Source organism: Pseudorca crassidens, chromosome 7 (assembly GCF_039906515.1).
Source record: "Pseudorca crassidens isolate mPseCra1 chromosome 7, mPseCra1.hap1, whole genome shotgun sequence".
NCBI classification, from domain to species: Eukaryota; Metazoa; Chordata; class Mammalia; order Artiodactyla; family Delphinidae; genus Pseudorca; species Pseudorca crassidens.
The window spans coordinates 103,024,519-103,051,135 of NC_090302.1; the positions used below are offsets into that span (position 1 = coordinate 103,024,519).

Below are 26,617 nucleotides of genomic sequence, written 5' to 3' on the forward strand. Positions count from 1 at the left end.
TAGAGATCATAAGCTCAGTGGTGTTATAGGCTGATAACTCTTATCACCATTTTAATTAAGGAGTTGTTTCTGTAATAATATATTTACTATATCTCTTCCCGTACTAAACTATTAAACATCCCTGGTACAGGGACCACATCTGTGTGTTTCAACACTCTGTCTCCAGTCTCTAGCACAGTATGTGGTACATGGTAGGCAACCAACCAATATTTGTTGGATGGAAGTATGACTGTAACATACCAGTAATGGGAGTCCAGGAGGATGCCCTCTGCTTTCCAGTGGGGGATTCACCTGAAATGATTAAAGAGAGGGTTATTTGTTAGAGGAGTGGTTCACTAACCACTGAATGTGCTCTTTGGTGACTCGTATTATTATTATTATTTTTAATGTGTTTGGTGACTTGTATTTGAACTGCCACTGATGCCATCATGTCCCTCTTTTATTTCTCCTTTCCAGCGATCTATAACTACAATGCCTCTCAAGATGTGGAGCTGTCCTTGCAGGTTGGAGACACGGTTCACATCCTGGAGATGTATGAGGGTAAGTCTGGATGGCCTTCTGCCAGACACGGAGCAAGGCCCAAACAGTAGAAGTTACTTATTCATAAGGCACTTAGAGCAGATATCAACGTGCTTTACAACTGAAGTGATGCTAGTAAAAATCCAGGAAGTGCTTAGGGTATACAGTTTTGGACTGTGGGTGTTTTCAAAACAGCCAGCTGAGTGCATGAGCGCAGACATGCCCAGAGGCCAGCATCAAAATATGTGACTCTGGGGAATTCCCTGGTGCTCCAGTGGTTAAGACTCCGCGCTTCCACTGCAGGGGGCGTGGGTTCGATCCCTGGTTGGGGAACTAAGATCCTGCGTGCTGTGCCGTGTAGCTAAAACAACTAAAACCAAAATCTGTGACTCTGCATTTTGTGAGGTTTCAGTGCTGTTATATGTATGCCATCCATTTAATTCTTACGGCAATCCTCTAAGGGTGACAGGGCAAGGGTTTTTTTCTAATTAAAAAATATGTATTATTGACTTTCAAAAATATAGAACTCTTAAAAATTACACAAGTTAACCCATGCTCACTTTTGTGTTTGTGTTTTTGTTTTTGTTTTTGTTTGCGGTACGCGGGCCTCTCACAGTTGTGGCCGCTCCCGTTGCGGAGTACAGGCTCCGGACGCGCAGGTTCAGCGGCCATGGCTCACGGGCCCAGCCGCTCCGCGGCATGTGGGATCTTCCCGGACCGGGGCACGAACCCGTGTCCCCTGCATCGGCAGGCGGACTCTCAACCACTGCGCCACCGGGGAAGCCCCATGCTCACTTTTTTAACGTAGTTGAGAAAACTGATGTTCAGAGTAAATAAGGTGCCTCACATCATACAACTAGTGACAGAGCCACATGAGATGAAGCACTGCTGATTTCCAGCGGCTTCTCCTGAAGCAAGACCTTAATACATGAAAGATGCTATCTCTTCATAAGTACTGAAAATAAATAGGAAAAGCATAGAATTCAACTCACATTCTAAAAGGCAAAAACATTTATTTCTTTGTAAAATTCTCTCAGATAAAATAACTAAATAAACGGATAAAAATTCAAAAAAAAATGTGACCGGATGCAGAAGGGCCTGACGCAGCCCTGGCTCCAGAGGAGACATGCGTGCCTCTGGTCTGGTGGGAGCTTGAAGGAAGCCCAGCTGCTGAAGTGGCTCTTTCTTCTCAGCACTAAATGTTCCCAGCCTCGGGGAGAAATGAGGGAGAGGCTTACTGGTGTTGCTGAGATTCCTTCAGAGAATTAGGTCCGGACGACTCTAGGTCTGGAAAGCCTACGAGTATATTTCCTGCAACTAGGTCGGGCTGGGGAGGGGGTCCCAGTTAACCTGTAAGTGGGTTGTTGGACAGTTGCCCAGGGCTCCCGGGTCATCTGAAGAGCACAGGTCATGTCTGCACCCCCACCCCCACCCCCCAGGCTTCTCGCTCCAGCTCAAGCTCTCTAAATCCTAACGGGACTCATCCACGTATCCACATTTCTAATCCAAATGCCCAGAGTACAACAAACATGTCTCGAGGCCCCTAACATTGAGGATCAAAGCAAAGAACATTGAGGGTCCATTGATTCTCTCTGAAGATTGGGGCAGGCATGAGGTGGGAAGCTAGGCAGATTTTTCTCATAGGGTAAGGCTTGTTAGGACAAGAACTCTGGATTTGCAGGGTCTGCCCCCCCCCCCCATGTAAATGGTTCTGATGATGGCATGGCAAGGGTGGTCATCTAGAACCTAGTGCGGCTTCCAAGGGCGAGGCAGACAGACACAGGATGGGGAGGAGGAGATGGGAGGTCCGAAGGAAAGGAAGTAGGGCTCGGCCATAGGAAAGCTAAGCCGTCTGCCGCATTGCACAGAAGGCTCAGTTTTTACTCTTCCTCCCTTTAGTTTTAGGCAGAGGGCTGGTGGTTTGCATCATCCTTCTCCCCTTCACGCACTTCAGAGTGTCTTCGTGCAGCTTCCAGGGGCAGGGGAAGGGAGGGAGGGCTGTGTGGATGCTTCCCACTCTATTCCTTCTCTTCTATTTTTTTAAAAAAATAAATAAATTTATTTATTTATTTTATTTTTGGCTGCGTTGGGTCTTCGTTGCTGTGTGCAGGCTTTCTCTAGTTGTGGCAAGTGGGGGCTACTCTTTGTTGCAGTGCGCAGGCTTCTCATTGCAGTGGCTTCACTTGTTGTGGAGCACAGGCTCTAGGTGTGTGGGCTTCAGTAGTTGTGGCTCACGGGCTCAGTAGTTGTGGCTCGCGGGCTGTAGAGCGCAGGCTCAGTAGTTGTGGCACACGGGCTTAGTTGCTCCGCGGCATGTGGGATCTTCCCGGACCAGGGCTCGAACCCGTGTCCACTGCATTGGCAGGCGGATTCTTAACCACTCCACCACCAGGGAAGCCCCTCTCTTCCATTTTTATTCTCACCATCTTAGGTCCAGCCAAACATTGATTCCATGGCATCACCAAGACACTAGGGATAATCTACTTTATCTTCTTTTTTTTTAATATAAATTTTATTTATTTATTTATTTATTTTTGGCTCATTGGGTCTTCGTTGCTGTGCACAGGCTTTCTCTAGCTGCAGCGAGCAGGGGCTACTGTTGCAGTGTGTGGGCTTCTCATTGTGGTGGCTTCTTTTGTTGAGGAGCACGGTTGCAGGTGTGTGGGCTTCAGTAGTTGTGGCTCGCGGGTTCTAGGGCTCAGGCTCAGTAGTTGTGGCGCACGGACTTAGTTGCTCCGTGGCATGTGGGATCTTCCTGGACCAGGGCTCGAACCCGTGTCCCCTGCATTGGCAGGCAGATTCTTAACCACTGCACACCGGGGAAGTCCTTCTTATCTTCTTGAACTCCTTTACATATTGAAACCATAGTCTCTTCAAGCCTTACTAGGTCATACGGCTTTGTCTGGGCCAAATTAATCTACTCTACCTAGTCTTTATGGACACACATTTTCCATTATACCGGTAAAAGGCACATGTTCAGTTTCCATGGGCTTGAAAAGAATGTATATTTTACGATTACTGGGTGCAAAGTTCTATAGATGACAATTAGATTGTGATTTTGTCACTTTTTTTTTTCAAATTTGCCATATGCTAACCTTCTTTCTGCTTTTTCTGTTGCTGAGAGAACTGTGTTAAACCTTCCCCCATGATTGCAGTTTGCGTCAGTTTACAGTGATGTCACTTTTTTGCTTTCTGTATTCTCAGAACTGTTTTTAGGTGCATACAATTTTAGAATTGTTATATTAAACAATTCCAACTTTTAATTCCTGTTTGTAAAACTTTTTATCATTATCTTCATCTGCAGTAAGGCTTTTTTCCTTAGTCTTTTTTGTCTGAAATTGCAGCCAATTCACTGGCAGTGCCAGGGCTTTCCTGACCCCACAAGGCCGTCAGAAATGCTGCTTAGCCGCTCAGGAATCTTTTCTTAATTCAGCAGATGCCCCAAGAGGAAAGCAGCCCCCAGTGCTGGCCTCATCTTTCTGAGTTTGTTCTTTTTCACATCTAGATGTGGTAATTCTTTACTATACCATGTTAGCTCGTGTGTGTGTGTGTGTGTGTGTGTGTGTGTGTGTGTGTGTGTGTGTTGTATTGTCAGGCTTTTCTGATTGACCTGCAGAGTGTGGGAGGGAAGAGCACAGAGTTGATCTGAAGTCAAGTAGATGATACCTTTTTTTTTTTTTTTTTTTTTTTTTGCGGTACACGGGCCTCTCACCGTTGTGGCCTCTCCCGGTGCGGAGCACAGGCTCCGGACGCACAGGCTCAGCAGCCATGGGTCACGGGCCCAGCCGCTCCGCGGCATGTGGGATCTTCCCGGACTGGGACACGAACCCGTGTCCCCTGCCATCGGCAGGCGGACTCTCAACCACTGCGCCACCAGGGAAGCCCGATGATACCTTTTAAATACATTTTCAAAGTTTTTTTTTCATTTTTATGTGACCCCAATGTTTCTTGAAATAGTTGATTGAAATACTTTGTCCTCACATGATTCATATTAATGGTAATTTTAAGTGTGCTTATTATTTTTACTTTACTGAGCAATCTCCCAGTCGACCAATGAGCATTCCTAAAAGTAGCACTCCTATGAACCAAGCTAACGTGGTCACCAAGCTTGGTTGAATATAAATGTAAACACACAAACACGTCTGTTTCAAATACCTTCCGGAGCTTGAGTCCAAAAGCCATGGTGCACCTAATATATTACAACTTACACAGCGGTACACTTGCCAGAAGTGCTGGCCCAGTTCATACAAAACACTGTTACTTGATCACTGCTGCATCTAGACTATGATGATCCAGGTGCTGTAGGTCCTGACAGCAAGAAGCCAATTTTCTTGTTAATTGTTACCATAAAATGCTTGGGGGCCAGCCATAGAATTCTTTCATTTCAAAGAAGGATGTCAGGGACTTCCCTGGTGGTCCAGTGGTTAGGATTCCATGCTTCCAAGGCAGGGGGCACGGGTTTGATCCCAGGTCAGGAACTAAGATCCCACACGCTGCAAGGCGTGGCTGAAAGTAAATAAATGAATGAATGAACGAATAAATGAGTAATAAAATTAGAAAAGGATGTCAGCGGCCGTTCTGTAAAAGTGGACCTGTGTCAGGGTGTGAATGGGGAGATTTAGAGTATGAGCTTATTCACTTCATTAACTGCCAAGTGGCAGGTCAGCTTTACAGAGATGATTATACTGGCTTAAGGTTTAAACTAGTGTTTATCTTATGGGATTAATTTTTTTAATGGTGCGTGCATTGCCAGACGCAGTGATAGGTACTTCTATCTGCTAAGTACTTTGAGTTCTTGGCTGGGTTCTCAAGTTTCTTGATTATTCAAGGCAGTTCAGGACGCAGTGAGGGCAGAAGGGCTTTGCAGACATTAAACATGATGGAAATGCTGAGTAATAACTTGTGTTCAAGCCCTCCTCCCCCATCTCCTCTTTCCTTTAGAAAAATAAACAAAGTGGAAACACCCACATTACTGCCAGATGGAATTGAAGGGTGGCACGGGCACCATTTCATGGCCCTGGCGTGCGATGCGGGGGTTGTGTCTTTCAGCTTCCTGTCAGTGCTGACTCCAGGGGTCCCACCCCGCCACACACCCTGCCTTTGAGATATTTGCGTACCAGACCTGGGTGGGCTCTTCTGGTGTGGACATGAGTTCACCTTTCTGGGACCTGGACTTGAAAAATTCTTTTCTGCCCACAACAGAATACCACTTAGGACTCTCCTTTTGCTGTTTTCCGCCCTGTGGTTGAATGAATGATTCCAAAAGTGGTAGCTTCTTGAAGGCCTGCTCCTCCTTCATCGGCAGGGCCCGTGCCTAGCATGGCTCCCAGTATACAGTAGGTGCTCAGCAAGCCTGTTGTATGAGTGAAGATAAATGGGAGACCAGGGCAAGCCTGTGGGAGCAAAGCAAGGTAGTGTGGAGGGTAAGGGGGACGGGGCCACCTCCACAGAACTCCCGATAGTACAGGGCAGGGCTGCTTTTCTCCTTCTATGAGATGCCAGCATTGCCCTGCCCTGTACAGACCACACGATGGACTTGGTTACCACGTGAGCTGCTTTTTCCAATAACGGCTTTATTGAGATAGATCTCAAATACCATCCAGTTGACCCATTTAAAGTATACAATTCAATAATTATTTACAAAGTACTCTGTTCACAAAGTAGGGCAACCATATCACTATCTACTTACAGAACATTTTCATTATCCCCAAAAGAAACCCTCTACCCATAAGTGGTTTTTACCCCCCAGCTCCAGGCAGCCACCAACCTAATTTCTGTCTCTGTAGGTCTGCCTATTCTAGACATTTCACGTAAGTGGAATCATGTAATGTGTGGTCCTTTGTGACTGTCTTCTACTTAAAATGATCTTTTGGGGGCCCATCCATGTTGTAGCATGTGTCAGTACCTCATATCTTTCTATTGCTAAAAAATATTCATTGTAGGCATGGTTCACATTGTATTCATCTGTTCATCAGTTGATGGACATTTGGATTGTCTACAATTTTTAGTTATTATGAATAATGCTGCTGCCATGAACGACAAGTTTTTGTGTGGATATATGTTTTCATTTCTCTTGGGTGTATCCTTAGGAGTGGAATTGCTGGATCATATAGTAACTCTGTGTTTAACCTTTTGGGGAACTGCCAGACTGATTGCTTGAGATTTGGCTCCAAAACAGGAGACCACAGTCCACATGAGAGAGTAATCATTCCTCATCCCTTATCACCGTTCCTCTCTGTAACCCTGCCCCTGAACGTCATTCGTTACTAAAAATAAGGGAAGGGAGTAGAATTGACTGACAAGCTGTATATTGCTCCTTTTTAATAGACCACCAATAATTGTTTGCCTTCAGAAACTTTTTCAGGGAACAGAAATCCTCAAGGAGTAAAACAAGTGTCCTTGCCTTTCTTCTGCTTTGGCACCGGCCTGCCTGTAGTCACTGCCATGCCTTTGCTTCTTTAACCAGAAAAGAGTTGGCAGTGAGACAGCTGTTCTCCGTCTGAGTGTTCTTTCCCACCCCAGATCCATGGGCATGACTGAAAAAGCACTGATACCTGGGGGAGATTCCAGTTGGGGTCATTTATTCATTCAACAGGACTCGCTGAGCAAGTATTATGCTCTTCTGTGCCAACTACATTTATTGACCACAAGAGATGTTCTAGGCATTGAGGTCACCTGAGTGACAAAATGGCAAGGTTTCCCCTCTCACAGGGTTTTCATTCAAGAGATAGACAAAACAAGTGAACAAAATACGTGAACAAAAACGTTCAGATACTTGTAAGTGCTATGGGGAGAAAAGGATGGTGTTATATAGACCAGAGGCAGATGAAGGTGATGGAGAGTGAAAGGAGAAGGACCACTTTAGTTTGCATGGCTTTGTCCCTATCTTATCTAGGGTAACTCTCCGTGGGCAAGACATTTGAACTCTCTTTGTGTCATGGTCATTTCGTCTAAAATCGGATCACTCTTTGAATTGAAAGCGATTAAATGAAAGTGACTTGAAAAGTAAGGTTTCAGCATCCCTGCTGCCATGAAGCTCTCCTCGCCTTTAATTATCCAAATTCCAGTCACAGGTGATTTCAGGCTTGGGGTTTGTTGTTCCACCAATGGGTACTGGTTTCCTACCTTTGATTCATATACATTATTTAACTCATTTTCAGCTCCGTAAACCAGTCACAAGCTTAAGAGAGAGGGTGGCTGGTGTTAACAGTGATTTCTGGGGGTAAACATAACACAGTTGGCTCCTGTTGGAAATAACAAAATGAGATAATGTCTCAAAGGCGTTCCAAGCTCTGAAGAGGCAGGTACGGCATAAAGTTTTATATTATTTCAGTGTAATTTGTTAAAGACCCAGAGGAGAACACAAATGATTGTATTGGAACCAGACGAAACAGGCGATCCTGAAAAGTTGAAATAAAAAGGAGCATTTGTCTGTATACAGGAGGTCCCCAACATATATATTTCTTCTGTGTGGAACGAGGCCAGTTTTGAAATGCACCTTAATCAAGAAATCCACTACCTTATGATAGGAAAAGATATAGACATGGATTATGACTTGGGCTATACACGTTTTGAGTCTCATCTTTAATAAAGCAAGCTTTTTTGAGTAAGCCCAGAGGGCAGTATTATGATGGGTAGGTAGAGTTACATGGCACTAAATTTTAGCTCCATAGCTGACAAAACTTTCTAACAGAGGCGTAAAAAAGAAGAGAGTGTATTTGAGGAGTTTTTTCCAAGAAGAGGTTTAATAGGCATCTTTCTGAGATGTGGTATTAAGAACCCTCCATTGGAAAAGGGAACCCTCCTACACTGTTAGTGGGAACGTAAATTGGGGCAGCCACTATGGAAAACAGTATGGAGGTTCCTCAAAAAACTAAAAATAGAATTACCATATGATCCGGCAATTCCACTCCTGGGCATATATCCGGACAAAACTATAATTCAGAGGGATACACACACCCTTATGTTCATAGCAGCACTATTTACAGTAGCCAAGGCACGGAAGCAACCTAAATGTCCATTGACAGATGAATGGATAAAGAAGACGTGGTACATATATAGTATGGAATACTACTCAGCCATAAAAAAGAATGAAATAATGCCACTTGCAGCAATATGGATGGACCTAGATGTTATCGTACGAAGTGAAGTAAATCAGAAATTCAAGACAAATACCATAGGATATCACTTATATGTGGAATCTAAAATACGACACAAATGAACATATCTACAAAACAAAAAGAGACTCACAAATACAGAGAACAGACTTGTGGTTGCCAAGGGGGAGGGGAGTGGGGGGAGAGGAAGGATTGGGAGTTTGGGGTTAGCAGATGCAGACTATTATATATAGAATGGATAAACAACAAGGTCCTACTGTAGAGCACAGGAGACTATATTCAATATCCTGTGATAAACCATCATGGAAAAGAATATGAAAAAAGAATTTGTGTATAACTTTACAGCAGAAATTAACACAACATTGTAAATCAACTATACTTCAATAAAATTAAAACAGGAAAAGAACCCTCCATTGGATCATATGATACAGTAAGGTCCTATCACACCTTTTCAAAACTGATTCTCTGATTTGAGAAGTTGTCATCTCCTATTATCCTGTGCAGCGGTGAGTCGGCCCGGCAGTCTTGTCATCCCTTTATTGTTCCTGTTTTCTATTCACTTCCTTCTCTCTTTGGTCAGCCATGCCCAATGACCGTAAGACTAGTGAGAGACAAAATCAAAATTGATTTAAAAAAATCAGTTCTTAACAGCATGTGTAAAAGTTTACCGGGTTTAAGCTGAAATAAGGCATTCGATGTATTTGTAACTTTCATTTACTTTTGTTACCCCATTAGTCAAGATAATTGAAACTTTATTGTAATTCAGAATCCATAACCTCACCGTGTTCTAGTTAGAAGAACAACTGCCTTTCTCAAACGTAAATGGCAGTGAGCCCAACAGCTTGGATTTTATGACAAGCATTGCGTGCAAACATTTTGGCTCGAGCCTTGAACGCAAGGTAGGCCTTGTGGCATTTTGGTGAGTGTGCCGGTCACTTCCCACATCTGTTTGACCTTTACCTTAAGGACAGCTGGTCAGCTACTACTCCTGGGGACACATGTTCCCGAGATGTGTTTTTCCATAGATGTGTGTGGCAGTAGGAGGGTGTTTACAAAAAAAAAAAAACTAATTAAAAAGTAGAGCTGGTGAAAAGTCTCATCTCAGGTTTAATCTTTTAAAATTTTTATTAGAGTATAGTCGATTTACAATGTTGTGTTAGTTTCAGATATACAGCAAAGTGAATCCGTTATACGTATACGTATATTCACTCTTTTTTAGATTCTTTTCCCATGTAGGTCATTACAGAGTATTGAGTAGAGTTCCCTGTGCTATACAGTAAGTCCTTATTAGTTATCTATTTTTTATATAGTAGTGTGTATATGTCAGTCCCAATCTCCCAATTTATCCCTCCCCCCACCTCAGGTTTAATCTTATCCAAAAGAGAATGGCTTGTCCTGTTTTTCCTTTTGAGATACATTCGAATGTTCTTCTAAAACTCCATCTTGAAAGTTTGTGTTATTTGCGTATAGGCAAGTGTAGAATCTTCTAGGATCGGGTTCGGAACCGTCTTCTGAGTGGAGCCTTCATTCGGTTCCTTCGTCGTGAACTGGTACTTGGCGTTGGCCCATTTGGGCCGCGGCCCATGTGCTGAAGGAGGCAATTTCAGCCTGAAAGCAGAGACGTACTGGGGATGCTGTAGAGGAAGGTTCTCGTGAGGAAGCCTCTGGTTTTGGTCTCCAAGGGATCTTGGTGGGATCAAGGGGTCCAGAGGCGGCAAAGTGATGAGCAGGCTCCTTGCGTCCCAGGCACGTACATGCCCACTCAGGCTGTCTTCTCACCTCTGAATGCTGGCCATTCACATTACTTGGTATGTAACTTTTTTTTTAAATAGATCTTTATTGGAGTATAATTGCTTCCCAATACTGTGTTAGTTTCTGTTGCACAGCAAAGCAAATCAGCCACATGCACACACACTGGCATGTAACTTTTATCAAAAGTGCCTCATCCCCAGTGCAACATATAGCCCATCAAACCATCCTGGGACTGGGTAAGACGCTGAAGGGTTCTTGGAAAGAAAAAGGCCTAGAGCAAAGTTCGAAATGGATTGAGGGCAGATTGGAATTAGATATTTCTCCTCTTGCCTGTATCTGGAGAGAGAAGGATAACTAGATGCCTCTGCTCTGCTCATGGTAATGTCAGTAATTAATGATCTTTCAAAGCATATGAGGAGGCCTAGGCGTCATAAATATTCACCCTCTGCTAGAGCGCCCCCATTTTATTCAACCCACGGAGGCAAATCATTCAGTAGAAAGTGTTGTAGGAGCAGAAAACACGCTACCTGTAAAACTTATGTGCTACAAAGGAGTCTTACAAAAGCTCGAGAACGTCAGTGCCTTTCCTGGCCTCACCTCCATGTGTAATTCAGGCTACACCTAGGGAAGGACAAGGCAAGACAGGAAAGATTCTCGTTAAAGATTATTCGTCTAGGGCTTCCCTGGTGGCTCAGTGGTTGAGAGTCCGACTGCCGATGCAGGGGACACGGGTTCGTTCCCCGGTCCGGGAAGATCCCACATGCCGCGGAGTGGGTGGGCCCGTGAGCCATGGCCGCTGAGCCTGCGCGTTCGGAGCCTGTGCTCTGCAACGGGAGACGCCACAACAGCGAGAGGTCCGTGTACCGCAAAAAAAAAAAAAAAAAAAAAAAAAAAGATTATTCGTCTAACCCATATATTCTGTATAGGCATCCTCAATGATTGTCTTTTGAACAGGAGTATTAAATGTGTGTGCATTTCACTTTGACAAATGAAATAGATTTTTTTTTTTTTTTTTTGCGATACGCAGGCCTCTCACTGTTGCGGCCTCTCCCGTTGCGGAGCACAGGCTCCGGACGCGCAGGCTCAGCGGCCATGGCTCACGGGCCCAGCCGCTCCGCTGCATGTGGGATCTTCCCGGACCGGGGCACGAACCTGCATCCCCTGCATCGGCAGTCGGACTCTCAACCACTGCGCCACCAGGGAAACCCATGAAATAGATTTTAAATAGCTGTACCTAGCAATGTAGCCTGTCTTTTAAATGACAGGAACAATGTACACTAAATTCCTAACCTTGAATGCTTGTTTAGTTTTCACGATGCAGGAATAAGAATCTGTTGTTATGGTTGGAAACAAAGGGTATGGGTCAGGGGGACTTTTTCTTCTTCAGTATGTGTTATTGGCAGATTCATTGCCCACTGAGTGTTTAACCAGGCCTTAGAGTCACCTATTCTGGTGACCTTTGAGTTCTCCTTAGGCTGTATCCAGTCTCTGCTCAGGCCCTGGGGTGTTCGGCACCGTGTTTCTTGGTTGTTGTAGCTACTGTCATATGGTTTTTCTATCGCCCAAGTTGTTTCTTCTACTTTTTCTTGTTCTCGTTCCCTTAAAGTCATGTTTTCTACCCTTTTCTTGGGGCAGGGAACTTATTCTGTTGGAAAATAAAAGTATGTCTTCTTATCAGCCCCGAGGGCTCTGGGGAGAAGCTACCCCCAGCACGATTCCACCTTCTGCTGTGTTTGTCATCGGTAATTTAATAATAATTTAGAGAGGTTCTGCTCCTTCCAGAGAGCACAGATACAGGCCTCAGAAAACAAATGAATGAGAACTCCATGTAGCGTCTCCTACTGTCATCAGCATAGGAAGCAGATGACGGCCCTAAGAGTAGGAGCTGCTCCCTGGATTATGTCCTGGGGTCCTCGCCATTCCAACTTTGGCGTTTTCCATTCCTCTACGTGCCAGGCATTGAGGGAAGGGCTTTCATGTACTGCATCTCAGTGCCTACAATCCTGGGAGATCAGAGTTACTGATGCTTGTTTAATAAATGTGAATATCAAGGTTAGGAAACTTGAAGACATTCACACAGCTATGAAATGGCAGAGCTGTGATTCCCACCCAGGGTCCTATGGAATCCAAGGAGAGTGTGTGCTTTCCACGTCCCAAGGCCTTTGAGGAAATAACACTTCTATTTTGGACATAACGGACAGTTTTCCACAGTGGGTTAGGTTCTTTTGCGTTTTGAATGGCTATCAGACAAGTCTCCCGTCACCCCGGATGTATCAGGGTGAGCCCTTTCTGGACTTACTTCGCTCCATGGCTCTTCCATGCAAACTAGTCACTCTGGCCAGCGGTCTCCTCCCTGCCCTCCGAGCTCACTACGTGCTGGGACCCACTTCACCCCCAGTGCTGGGTGCCTCATTTGCCCTCCACACACACCTCCTCCCCGGCCAGTTTTCAACAGCTGGCTCCCTCCGAGCAGGTAGCCATGTCTGTGTTTGGGGAGCAGAGCAGAATCTCCCCCCCCACCCCCGCCAGAGATTGGTCGCCCTCGTGCAATCCACACGCTCCAGGGTAGCATGACGGAGGCAGTGGGCAACCGTTACAGACAGTCTGTCCAAGCCTCTTAGGTCTGGCAGGTGGGTCTGGGATGACATAAGCAGAGAGGTCTCTGGAAATGTCTCTGACCCCCCCCAGCCCGTGGCAGTCTCTCCCTCCCTGCGTGTCTGTGGTTGTATAGCTCGGGTCCGCAGCTGTGCCCTCCCACCTGAGTTAGTAAATAGGGCACGTGGATCGGACCCAGTGGTCTTTGGCTCTGACGCTCTGGGCAGGTCCCACGTGGTTCATATTCTTCCTCTTGCTTCTAATGTTTTGCCACCAGGACTCTTAATGCTGTTACCACTCTTGGGTTCCACCTCTGCTTCTGTCACTGCTTGTCTTATCGCACTCTTGGCGGTATCTCCTCACCCCTGGCTGTCCGGGTCCACAAAGTGGGGCCCTGCGGTTCATGTTTGGAGTCTGATGCTGTAGTCTCGCACTTTCACTTTTAAGAGGCATTCCACGGAGGAATTTGGAGCAGGTTTCTAGGGGACCAGGTGGAAGGGGTCTTAGGTTCAGGGTGGGGTCACACTGGAGGGCTTTCCTCACTTCAGCTGATTCGTCCTCTGAGCGAAGGCTCACGTATTTCCAGCTCCTCTGCCTGGGGATGAGTTTCCTATCTTACTGGAGCCTCCCTCCCTCCCTCCTTCATCTCTCGCCTCTAATCTCAGTGTCCTTCTCAGGCAGCTTAGGTGGTTTCATGGAAAAAGCAGTCTGCGCTGAAATTCCAGAAATCCTGGTTAACTAGACAGGCAAGTTTATATCTCCCGCCTCACCTGTGTGTCTCTGTTTTACTAGCAATTAGATTAGGAAGTCTTCCAGATCAGGAGTTGGGGTTTATTAGAGGCCCAAACTCCTTGAGTGAGGCCCCCCCACCAGAGCTCAGGATAGTTCCTTATAAAAGTGAGGCTCCTTCAATGTATTTTTTTTAAAATAAATTTATCTATCTATCTAGTTATTTATTTATTTTTGGCTACGTTGGGTCTTCGTTGCTACAAGCGGGCTTCTCTTGTTGCGGAGCATGGGCTCTAGGCGTGCGGGGTTCAGTAGTTGTGGCACATGGGTTCAGTAGTTGTGGCACACGGGCTCTAGAGCGCAGGCTCAGTAGTTGTGGCACACGGGCTTAGTTGCTCCGCGGCATGTGGGATCTTCCCAGCCCGGGGCTCGAATCCGTGTCCCCTGCATTGGCAGGCGGACTCTTGACCACCGCGCCACCAGGGAAGTCCCCTTCAATGTATCTTGCTTGATGAAATGATTCCTCAGCCACAAACCTGTACCCCTTTCTCATCCATCTTGCAAATATTGGTGTGATGATAACAAAATCAATAGAAGAATAAGGTACAGCAAATTCATTGCTACTACTGAGAAAGCTACATGTTGCATCCATTCATTTTGGCTTGCTTGAAGTGGTTGTGTAAGTTAGAGAAACGGACCACAGAAGAGGGGAATTAGAGACAAGAGCCAGAAGGACGAACAGCTGCCAGGATTACTTTGCTTTAGAAAAGAAAGAAAGAAAGAAAAAGCCATGTCTAGAAAATTGAAAGGGAACGGGCAAACCAGAGTCCGTAGGTTGATTAGACTGGAGGAAATTCTTTCTTCCCTCTCACTTAGCTTCAGGGGCGTCTGTGAGGTCACAGAGAGATTTCCCAGTTTTGTGGGGGACGTTTGGGTATGTCACCCCTCCGTTCTGTCGGCTGTGACTTTGATCCACTCCTCCCGCTGGTCCACTGTCTGGACCAGGTGTCTCCGTTTGTCTGAGGAGGTGTGTGCTGGTTGAAAGGAGAAGTCTTACCATCACCATCTATAGTAGGCAACCAGAGCAAACCTCTGCCTGTTGGCTATGGAGTTAGATTTTATGAGGTGAGGAAATGGGGGAGGAAAAAGGAATGTTTTGGTGGAAGGATGTTTGAGAGATCAGAGCCTTAATTACTTGAAATTAATAGTTGAAGAAATGGAGTCCCGCGGAGCTAGTGAGCGCAGAACCAGGATGGAGACCCAGGCCTTTTGATTCCAAGGAATCTTCCTTATAAGGAGCACTGCCTCTTCTTTTCTGGCCTCCTGGGCAGGTGCTCGGGCCCTGGGCATAGGATTCCCGGGAGAGAGGTGAAGGGTGTCTCAGACCTTGCAGTCAGATCTCACTCCAGAGGAGCAGACTTCAGTGGACCTTCCATCAGTCTATTCCATCCATGGCCACTAGCTCTAGGAGTTCTCTCTCTCATTAATATATTCATCAGAAGTTTATTGAGTGTCTGCTGTGTGCCAGGTACCGCAAAGACAGGTCTCTTCCTTGTTCATTCAAGAAATAAAAGATGGAAACCACATCTCTTTCTTTTCTGCTGACTTGCCCTGCTTGTGCATGTGGGGTTTATATTGAGAGGATTCTGTGGCCAAGCTTCCTTCCTCTGAGAGGCAGTGCCTTGAGCAAGTATCCCATTTGCCCCATCCCCCCAGCAGGGGAGCTGGGGCGGCAGCGAACTATGAACTGGGCAGTAGGAGACCTGTGCTCTGACCCCCAGCTTAGCTAGTAAGTCACCGCTTGACTTTGGACAACCTGTTCAGTTCCTTGCCTGTGTTTCCTCTTTTTTGAGGTGAGGGTGTTAAGGTTCCGTGAACTCTGAGTTCTTTGGAGCTCAAACTTCCAGCAGTTACTGGATGTGCCTGTCTCAAAGGCACAAAATTGATCCGATCATTAACCCAGATGACTGATTTGTCTCACAAAAAGTTACAAAAGAATAGAATCGTCTTTTACTGTCTTTGCATCCCTCCACTTTCTGCCTTTGAACTTAGTTTCAAAAGCCTCACTGAGATGGTCCTTGCATTCAGAAAGTGGACATCCTGAACCCCCAGGGCTCTGTGCTGCCTTCAGATAAAGATGCAGCCACCAAGCCGGCTGTCCCGGGAGGGGTTTGCACCCAGTGTGGCTACTTCTCAGCTTCCCTAGAGGGAGGGACCTCAGCCATCTCTCCGAGGGACACTTACTGGGGATGGGAGGGCAGGCTGTGGCCATGGAAACCTGACAGGCTTACCTGGCCCACGAGGGATGGAACTTTGACCTTGGCCTCATTAACTGTGCTTCACCCAGGGAGCTACCAGGCCCGTGACACTTAAAAAAAACAACAGGATTTAGCACCTGCTTCTCCTCTGTGGACCCTCCCCTGACACACGCACAGTGAGGGTACATAGAAACAACGGCTCCCTATCTGTTTCTTGCCTTTAATTCCCGGGAGGTCAAAAATTATTTATTTATGATCGCACAACAGTGTGAATGTGTTTAATGCCAATGAACTGTATACTTAAAAATGGTTAAAATGTTAAATTTTATGTTATGTATAATTTACCACAATAAAAAAATAATTTATTGATGGAGGGGGCGGAGAGGAAACAAATTTTTCCTGGGACTGCAAAATGAGGAGAGATTTTGCAAAATGCTCCATGCCTTACACATCTAAATGGTGCTTTTATGGTTCAAAAAGATCTTCAGAGTCCCGGTCAGTAATTGTCCAGCATACTCATACCCCTCCCTTTGTGTGCCAGTCTCCAAGCATTACCATTAAAGGGCCTTTTGTAGCCGCAGAGCACAGGGAGATCAGCTCGGTGCTTTGTGTTCACCTAGAGGGGTGGGGTAGGGAGGGTGGGAGGGAGACGTAAGAGGGAGGACATATAGGGATGTATGTATATCTATAGCTGACTCACTTTGTTATACAGCAGAAACTAACACACCATTGTAAAGCAATTATACTCCAATAAAGATGTTATTAAAAAAAAAGGGCCTTTTGTATTTCATTATTTGTTTACGATCTATTTCCTTCCTCCTTGAAGACAGTGTCTGGCAGCTGGGGTTGAATAAGTGTTTTTATGTATAATAAATGAGTGACCACATTAGCAATGTGAATCTTCAGTTCCAGTTGCTTGTCCGCAGAGAGGATTTTCTAACCACATACACTGAAGTAACCCCACTTCCACTTGTCACTCTTCTTTTTTTTTACTCGAAGTATAGCTGATTTACAGTGCTGTTAGTTTCAGGTGTACAGCAAAGTGATTCATTTAAACATACATATACTTACGTATGTATTTATTCTTTTTTTCCAGATTCCTTTCCCTTATAGGTTATTATAAAATATTGAGTAGAGTTCCCTGGGATCTATAGTAGGCCCTTGTTGGTTATCTATTTTGTATATAGTAGTATGTAATGTTAATCCCAAACTCCTAATTTATCCCTCCCTCCAACCTTTCGCCTCTGGTGACCATAAGTTTGTTTTCTAAGTCTGAGTCTGTTTCTGCTTTTGTAAATAAGTTCATTTGCATCATTGTTTTAGATTCCGCATGCATATATTTGTCTTCCTCTGTCTAACTTACCTCACTTAGTACACTAATTTCTAGGTCCATCCGTGTTGCTGCAAATGGCATTATTTCGTTCTTTTTTTTATGGCTGAGCAATATTCCATGGTATATAAATACCACATCTTCTTCATCCATTCTCGTGTCGATGGACATTTAGGCTCATCTTGGCTATTGTAAATAGTGCTGCAGTGAACACTGGGGTGCCTTGTCACTCCTTCCTTCATAACTTTTAGCCCGTTATGAAATGACTTTATTCATAGCTTTGTGTGTTCACATGTATATATGTTTCTCTTCCTGTTATAAAACAAGACCAAGAAGGATGGAGAGGTTGTAGGTCTTGCTCTTCTAAGCATCTGTTTGTTGAATGAATAAATGAATCTCCAATGTGTGTTGAACTTCTGGAAATAGTAGGACTCGTTCAGAATCAGTTTTGGCGCAAAGTGCGTAAGATTAATACTGTCATTGGAGAGGCACGGAACAAAGTAAAAGCAGTGGAGAAACTGGAGTAAAAGCTCTGATTTTTCACGTGTGACTCAAACTGGTTTCAAGGTAGTTTCCAACAAAAATGTTCAGTAATATTTGAACAGTGCCTTTATGGTTGAATTCTGTGTCACTTTGAGTTGGATACTTTGTCATGTTCATTTGCTAGTGTACATTTGTCATGGTTTTTAGAAATGGCAGTAAAATGTATATACAGTGAAATGCACTCATCTTAGGTATGCAATTCAAGGAGTTTTAACAAATGAATGTACCACATGTGCCTAATACCCCAGTCAAGATATAGAATATTTCCTGTGCTCCAGAAAGTTCCCTGTCACCTTCTTCCATATAATTCCCACTCCCAAAAAACAACTACTGTTCTAATTTAGATCACCACGGATTGATTAGTTTGCCTCCTCTTCAACTTTATATAAATGGAATTATGCGTGTCTGTTGTATTTGGTTTCTTTTATTCAACATGGTTTTTAGGTTCACCCATGATGTTGCTTATAACTGTAGTTCATTCCATTTTATCGCCAACTAATATTCTATTATATGAATATCCACAGTTTGTCGATACTCTATTGATGTACATTTTGATGGGTTCCAGTTTCGGGCTATTCAGAATGCTTCGATGAGTATTCTCGTAATGTATTCTTACAGATACAGGTTTTCTTTGATCTTGAGGAAATAGGAGTGTGGGGATATTTCTGGGTCATAGATCATGTGTATCTTTAATCTTAAAAGAAACTTCCAGTAACGTAAGAGAGTTCCAATTAGCCATATCCAGTCAGTCTTTTTTAAATTTAGCTCTTCCGGTGGGTGTATAATGGTATCTCATGTCTTTTTTTTTTTTGCGGTACGCAGGCCTCTCACTCTTGTGGCCTCTCCCGTTGCGGAGCACAGGCTCCGGACACACAGGCTCAGCGGCCATGGCTCAAGGGCCCAGCCGCTCCACAGCATGTGGGATCTTCCCGGACCGGGGCACGAACCCGTGTCCCCTGCATCGGCAGGCGGACTCTCAACCACTGCGCCACCAGGGAAGCCCTCATGTCTTTTTTTTAAAGTATCATTTGCATTAAGTAAAATTCACCCATTGAGTGTAGTTCAGCAGGTTTTTTGACAAATGCATGCAATCATGAAACACCACCCCAATCCAGAGATGGGACAATTCTGTCGGCCCCCCAGATTCTCCCGTGTCCCTTTATAATCAAATCCACGCCACCCTCAACCTTGATCTATTTTCTTTCCCTATTTTGTGCCTTTGCCTAGCCCTGACTTACCAAGAAGTGTATGCAGTGTTGTTTTTTTTAATGCAGTGTATTTTTAAAAAATTTTGTCATTGTCATAAATGATATAGTTTTAAAAGTGAAGTCATTTCTACAAAGTTTATAATGAAAAACAATAGTCCTTTGCCAATTCCTCTTGGTTTCTGATTCCATTTTCAGCTCCTTCAGCCAATTTTGTGATATATGCCTTTTTCATTTCTAAATAACTATGCTTCTATTACTTGCTATTTCCATTTTTATTTTTATTTATTCACTGCTCTTTGTGGAAGGTAAGGATTTTGTTCTCTTATACTCCTCACCAAGCACACATATACCTATTTGTCCCTAATGGAGCTCTCCCAATATAGATATATCATAATTTTTTGTTTGTTTGTTTATTTATTTATTATTTTTTTTGCGGTACGCGGGCCTCTCACTGTTGTGGCCTCTTCCGTTGTGGAGCGCAGGCTCAGCGGCCATGACTCACGAGCCCAGCTGCTCCGCGGGATGTGGGATCCTCCCGGACCGGGGCACGAACCTGCGTCCCCTGCATCGGCAGGCGGACTCTCAACCACTGCGCCACCAGGGAAGCCCTGTTGTTTTAAAGATAGTTATTATTTAGATTATTATGCCCGTGGGGTATAAGCAAGCAGAACCTATCCATGTACCTTGGTAACATTTCCTTTCTTGAATACCAGGTTTTTCTAGAGGTGTTACTTCTTTTTTCTTGGTTCTCTGTGGACCTACCTCGATTTCATAGCCAGACTTTCTGACAGAATCATTTGCCTCCCTCTAATATGTTCAGAAAAAGGAGATAATTTCACAGCTCCATTTTTTTCCTTGGATTTGTTCCTCATGGAATCCTCTGTCCTCTGCCTTCAGTTTGGTCTGGATGCTCTCTGGGCCAGTTCCAGGGCTTCTTTCTGAGATGTCCATCAGCTGCATCTGGGTCAGAAAAATAGAAACTCAACAGGTATGTCAGCAGAGCTAGGGCTAATATGCACGTGTGTATAACATTAGATGAACACCTCTATGAATTTTGACCTCTCTACGCATTTTAAAAGTCATGAGTGCATGGGGATACCTTCAATTCCAACTCAGCATCACAGGGTTCATTCTAGTATTTTCGCTTTCTGTACTTGTAACCCCCTGCTGTGACAGCAGAAAGCCGGGCTTCCACTACTTCTAATATGTGTGCGTATTTGATCAATTCCCCTGCGTGTAGCCCCTCCCCCTCTTCATTACCACCTTCTCCCGCGTGGACGGCTTCCTCACCTCTGATAACCCGTGGCCGTCCACCCCCGCCCCAAGTCCCATGTGGATGGCCTTCTCCTCACCCCACTCAGGCTCTAACGCCCCACGTGAGCCCCACACGCTCACATGGCTGCACACCTTGTTCTGCTTGGGCTCTGACAACCCATGCCAGCCTGGTCCCGTGTGGATCCTCCCAGCCACACCTTTGCAGATGCCTAAGTTGCCCCATCATCCCACCTAATAGCTCAGGGCTCCCTTGTTCAGGATGGGAAGCAGAAGACCAAATAGGTCTCCTGACTCTGTCTCCGATTCCCGAGTGTTTTTCTTTTTTCAGTCTTCTCCTACCAAAGAAGAATACCGTCCACTCATTTGCTTACACCCAAGACCTAAGTGCCCTTGAGTATGTGCCTTTCTTTCCCCAGTTAGTGGCTAGTCCCAGCGAAATCACGAGCAACTCTTATCGATTCAAAATAGGTCCTCCGTCTTTGTATCTCTCCCCGTTTTCGTTGTACCTGCCCGTCTCCTCGCTGGTGTCCTTTCTCCACTGTGTCTCACCTCGACAATCCATTCTTCTAGAGCAGCCAGCATGATCTTTTAAAAGTGTGAGGCATGATGTCGTTTAGAACCTTCCAGGGGATTCCCCTTGTGCTTAGGCTAAAACCCCAGTTCCTCCATGGTCCATGATACCTATGTGTGTGGTGCATGGTAGCATCACCAGGGGAACTCTTTAGAAGCATGGGCCCCCCCGTGAGTTCAGTTAAATCAAGAGTATTGGGGATGTGGCCCAGGCATCGGTATTTTGAATCTAATAGGCAGTCAGGACCCAGAATCATGCCTCCCTCTGACCACCTTCTTGTTGCTGTCTCCTCTTTCATGACTGGTTCCATTTAGCTTCTCACAGTGGCCTTTCCTTGGTCACCTTATGTGACATCATGTCCCACGTTTACTAATCATTTTCTGCCATGTGCTCTCCTTGAATGCTTCTTCCTAGCACTGTCATTCTCTGAGATCATCATATAGCTATATATATATGTATTTATTTTACATTAGAGTGTAATCTTCATGATAACTCTTGCTCTCCACTGCATCGTGGTATTTAAACTAGTGCTTGATAAATATTTGTTGAATGGTTGCATGTAGAGGGGGCAGAGAGCCGAGTAAGGGACCTGTCCTATGGGAGCCAGGAAGTGGGCAGTGGCCAGAGATGCATCTGGACAGGTGAGGTGAAATGGAGCAGGTGGTGGAGTCTTGGCTGATGGAGATGATCTGAGAAACCAGGTAAAGTAAGCGACTTTGACACTGGAATTAGAGACTCTCTGATATTTTTAAATTGGAGAGGACAGATTTTTATTCTGGAATGGGACAGTCCCAGGAAAACAGAAATGACTTTTCCTGAACCGAAGAGCAACCCTTAGCGTAGAATCACTTTTGATGTTCCACGTGGTTGCTGGAAGCTTACTTTTTGAGATGGTCATTTCACCTAATTATAAGTGAGACTAGTCCTCTGGACTCACCATCCCCCCACCATTTCCTCACTTAAGAAAGCATCTGAGAGTCTGACCGGTTCACACAGCTCATTGGTTATAGCTGCTTGCTGATATGCATTCAGTAGCATACCATATTTAACTGTAATTATCTTGCTTTAAATGTTGGGATTAATTGGAAAATCATGTTCTTGCTTGTATCACAACCCTGGTTGGTAATGTGGAAATGAGCAAACCTACTCTTGAACTATTACTAATCCCTTGCATTTAAGCTATTGAATTTATGGAGTCCTGACAGTTTATGATGAAAACTCCAGAAATAGACAGTGTTCTGCTACTACCTAATGCCAAGGAACATGAGCGTTCACTTTTGTAAAATTCAGCGTCATAATTTTGAGCCTTTAGATAGGGGTTATGCACACACCACAATTCTAGAGAAGACTTAGGAGGTTAAAAAAAAAAAAGTTTTCAAAAACGACAGGTTTCGGAAGTATAATTCTGTGATGGACAGCTGTGCAAAAACATTATTGACAAAAGTACAGATAAATTCCCCTCTGAAAGTGGACCCAGTCTGTGTTGTAACATCTTGGGTTTATAGGACATAGAGAGATGAAAACTGCTTGGAAGAGACTAAAGTCTTGTTTCTCAGCTTGCCTCCCCCTCCCCAGCCCAGGATGGAGTTGAAGCCATTTATTCACGCAAAAGTCATTTTATTTTTTTAAAATAAGTTTATTTTATTTTTGATTTTTGTCTGTGTTGGGTCTCTGTTGCTGTGCGCAGGCTTTTCTAGTTGCGGTGCGCGGGCTTCTCATTGCCGTGGCTTCTCTTGTTGCGGAGCACGGGCTCTAGGTGTGCGGGCTTCATTAGTTGCGGCTAGTGGGCTCAGTAGTTGTGGCTCGCGAGCTCTTGAATGTAGGCTCAGTACCTGTGGCACACGGGCTTAGCTGTTCCGCGGCATGTAGGATCTTCCCGGACCAGGGCTCGAACCCGTGTCCCCTGCATTGGCAGGCGGATTCTTAACCACTGCGCCACCAGGGAAGTCCCGCGGAAGTCATTTTCATGTGTTAGCAGAAACAAGCAAGTGTGTATAGATGGGTGAAGACTCTTGAGGCCTGGGAGAATTGTTTGGTGTGGGTATAACTGGATCTCGCGTGCATTTTGGCATCTTAAATTGGGAGCAGTGTTTTCCTGTTCAGATATCTTTTTGTCAACCATGGGCCTTGATGCAAACCTATAACCAGTTCACAGCATAATACCCCATTCTAACTGGTGAAAAAATAGCAAAATCCTTAACATGTGTGAATACTGACAGTTTAAAAATTTGTGAAAATATTAATAAATCCATGCTCAAAGAAGGTAAATTCAACTCTCTGCTTTAACATATCCAAAACAGATTGCGTGTCCAGTGTTGGATGGTTTCATATAGAACAAATTACAAGAGAGTTCTAGAATGCTGTTAACAGCTGCCTGAAATATTTTTTTAATTTATTTTTTTATAGAAGTGTAGTTGATTTACAATGTTGTGTTAGCTTCTGGTCTACAGCAAAGTGATTCAGTTATATATGTTCTTTTTTGTATTCTTTTCCATTATAGTTTATTACAGGATATCGGATATAGTTCCCTGTGCTATACAGTAGGATCTTGTTGTTTATCCATTCTCTATATAGTAGTTTGCTAATCCCAAACTCCCAATCCATCACTTCCCCCTCCCCCTCCCCCTTGGCAACCACAGGTCTGTTCTCTATGTCTGTGAATCTGTTTCTGTTTCGTAGATAGGTTTATTTGTGTCGTATTTTAGATTCCACATATAACTTAGTATGATCATCTTTAGGTCCATCCATGTTAATGCATTATGGCTGAGTAGTATTCCATTGTATATATGTACCACATTTTCTTTATCCATTCATTTGTTGGTGGACATTTAGGTCGTTTCCATGTCTTGGCTATTGTAAGTAGTGCTGCTATGAACATGGGAGTGTGTGTACATTTTCCAGTTATATAATAGTTTCGTCCAGAAATATGATGCCTAAAGTTTTCATTACAGCCTGCGTCTGCTCACTGTGTGTGTATGGCTACTTTACACATCTGGACCACGGACAACAGGGTTTACTTAAGCAAGATGACCACACTGATGCCTCATGGGCATGGGGAATGAGGAAAATTATTACAGTGAATTACCTATAGTAGGTGTTCAATAAATATTTTGTATACAATATCTGTTTATGGACAGATTAGATTAGTATGCTCCCTTTACAAGGTAGAGGGTGGGAAACACATCCATAGGAATATGTGTACTGATCGGAATTTTTAAAAGGAAGTTAAAGACTTAAAGCCTCGTTAAGCAAACACATAAAATCTTTTCATTGTAGGGGGTATTGTAGCATTGCCAAGAATTGTTTAAAATGTTGTTTCATTATTTATTTCAGTTTGTTTTTAGGTGTAAATATTTATGCATATAAGGTTTGCTACTCCGATTTAAAATTGTTCCAGAATATTGGTTCTTAACTTGGGAACTTGGGGAGGAGGGAAGTGGGAGTAGGAGAGAAGGCGAGAGGGAGAGAATATATATAAATTATTTTTAAATATCTATTTTAATAGTATAATCTGTCGTAATAGGATAAGGTGACTTTCAGAATGTATGTAAATGGATGAAAGTTCATGTTCATTTATACAAAAACATTCATTGAATGCTGGGAGGTATTAAGGTGTTGAGAGGTTGGGCTGCCTTCTGTCTTGTTTGTTTTTTTGTTGTTCTATCCTTTCTCCAAAGGAGTAGGGATGAGGCATGGTTCTAAGTGAACTTTAAATCCTTTAGTTATCAAGAGAATAAAGCTCTGAAGTAGATCTAGATTCCATCCCAGTATCCTAAGATGAGGACGTATATTGCTAATGTCTTTATATTGTCCCAGATAACAAAAGGTTTTGTGTTCTCTTCTACCCTGACAGGTTGGTACAGAGGATATACCCTCCAAAATAAATCTAAAAAGGTATGGCTTATCGTTTTAGTTTGAAATCTGTGTGCTAGTTTTGTGTGGTCGTATCTGATTCCATTATCTGCTGTCTGTAGACCTAGTTTGCTCTCTCTTTGACGGCTAGTCTTTAGATTTGAAAGCAGATTCTCTGCCCTTGGCCATATTTCCCACCAGCCAACTCAAGGATAAAGGCCGGAGGTGAATTTGACACCCCAGGTAGGGCCTCTGCGGACTTCTTGCTACTGGTTCCCTCAAGCTGAGCTGTAGGGTCACACAGGGGCATTGCTCTGTTTTGCGGGGGGACGTGGGCTTCTCCCTTTATCCTTTAGTTCCAGTGCCAAAATCTCAGAACCAGAGGGTCTCCCCATTTCCACTTGACTCTTTCCTTTATTAAAAAATGGTTAAACCAGAATAGTAGTTTTCAAACTGAAATCAGTAGAGTGGGTTATGACCAACATTGTCTTTAAAAACAACACTGAAAAATAGAGAATAGAATGAGACGGTAAGTAGTGTTTCAGGAAACTTTTGTGTTAGGTATATATTTTACAGTATTTTATGGATTTTTCATTATATTTTATGATAGTAGTGCTGGGTTGCTGTCTCATCATGGGCAAAGAGTTTGAAAAATACTGACCCTCGTGGCTTCCTTTTGGCAGTGCCAAAACTGCTAATCATCAGGCTATAGAAAATCTGTGAGTTAGGTTAATACCCCCTCAGTGTATTTTAGGTCAGGTCAGCACTTTTCCTGTGACACTGCACGTTGGGACAGCATAGCCTGTCAGCACTTTTCTTTTGAAAAGAACAAAGTGGATAGGGTCGTACTATTTCACAGTTAGTTCACATGCAAAATAGTGAATTGGGAGGGGTGAGAGGAACATTTCAGAATTTATCAACAGCTAAGGAAAAAAAACAAAAACAAAAAAACCCCTCACAAATCCACAGGTTTAACTCTTCAGTTGTGGCACAGTACAGAGTGATGCTAGCACACAGTCTCAAAAGAGCTACGGGCCCAGAAAAACACTTTCCCACAAGGTGTAGGGCCATTTAAAACCAGGACTGTCCTGGACTTCCCTGGTGGTCCAGTGGTTAAGGCTCTATGCTTCCAGTGCAGCAGGCTTGGGTTCGATTTCTGGTCAGGGAGCTAAGATCCCATGTGCTGCGTGGTACACCCAAAAAACCCCCCAAAACAGGACTGTCCTACTCAAGCTTTCTATGTTGTTGACTCTCAGATAGCACTCAGTATTTGCACATGTGTGTGTACACACACAGTTTATTAACTGTGACAGGTTACTAATCTACCCAAATAAAGGCGTATTTGCTTTTAATGCAGGTATCAACTCCCACAATTTTGATCCTTTTATCCCTCCCCAAATCCTGATGCTGAATTTTTCTACCCACAGTTAGATGCTTGTGTCCCATGTCTTCATTTTCAGCTTAATTATAATGAAAACAATGATAAATTATTTGATTAAATGAATAATCTCTTGCTGACTTTAGTTTCCCCAAGCTTTCATATAAGGACCTAAGACAGCAGACGTTCTGGCGTGAATGAGAGCATGATAGGACCAAAGCAGAAGACCTTTTCTTCTGGGATGCTTGTTAACTAGAGAACCTCGTTTACAGCCACCTCTGCTTCTTGGTTTGGGTTTAACCGTATAGTGTTTATTTTACTCATAATTATGGAGGTGGTAGTTATTTTTCAAAGCATGAATAGAGTGAACAATTTTGAAGTTCTCAATTTCTTCAGGAGCAGCAATACTTAATGTCGCTTAATTACCAATCCTTTAAAAAAAAAAGTTAATTTTAAAACATAAACAAAAATCCACTCTCAGTTAAGATCA

At 44.0% G+C, this 26,617-nt stretch overlaps 1 protein-coding gene across 3 annotated transcripts in view; it reads left to right on the plus strand.

Annotated features, from left to right (window-relative positions):
* The window catches only part of DOCK5 (dedicator of cytokinesis 5), a 212,028-nt gene that overhangs the window by 60,022 nt on the left and 125,389 nt on the right, over window positions 1–26,617 (plus strand). For 2 of the 3 annotated variants that reach the window (XM_067745180.1, XM_067745179.1), the window contains exons 2-3: window positions 457–540; window positions 24,751–24,791. In XM_067745180.1, the coding sequence (XP_067601281.1) occupies window positions 457–540; window positions 24,751–24,791 (125 nt within the window). The remainder of the gene's footprint in view (window positions 1–456; window positions 541–24,750; window positions 24,792–26,617) is intronic. The other variant, XM_067745181.1, reaches the window with a different exon arrangement.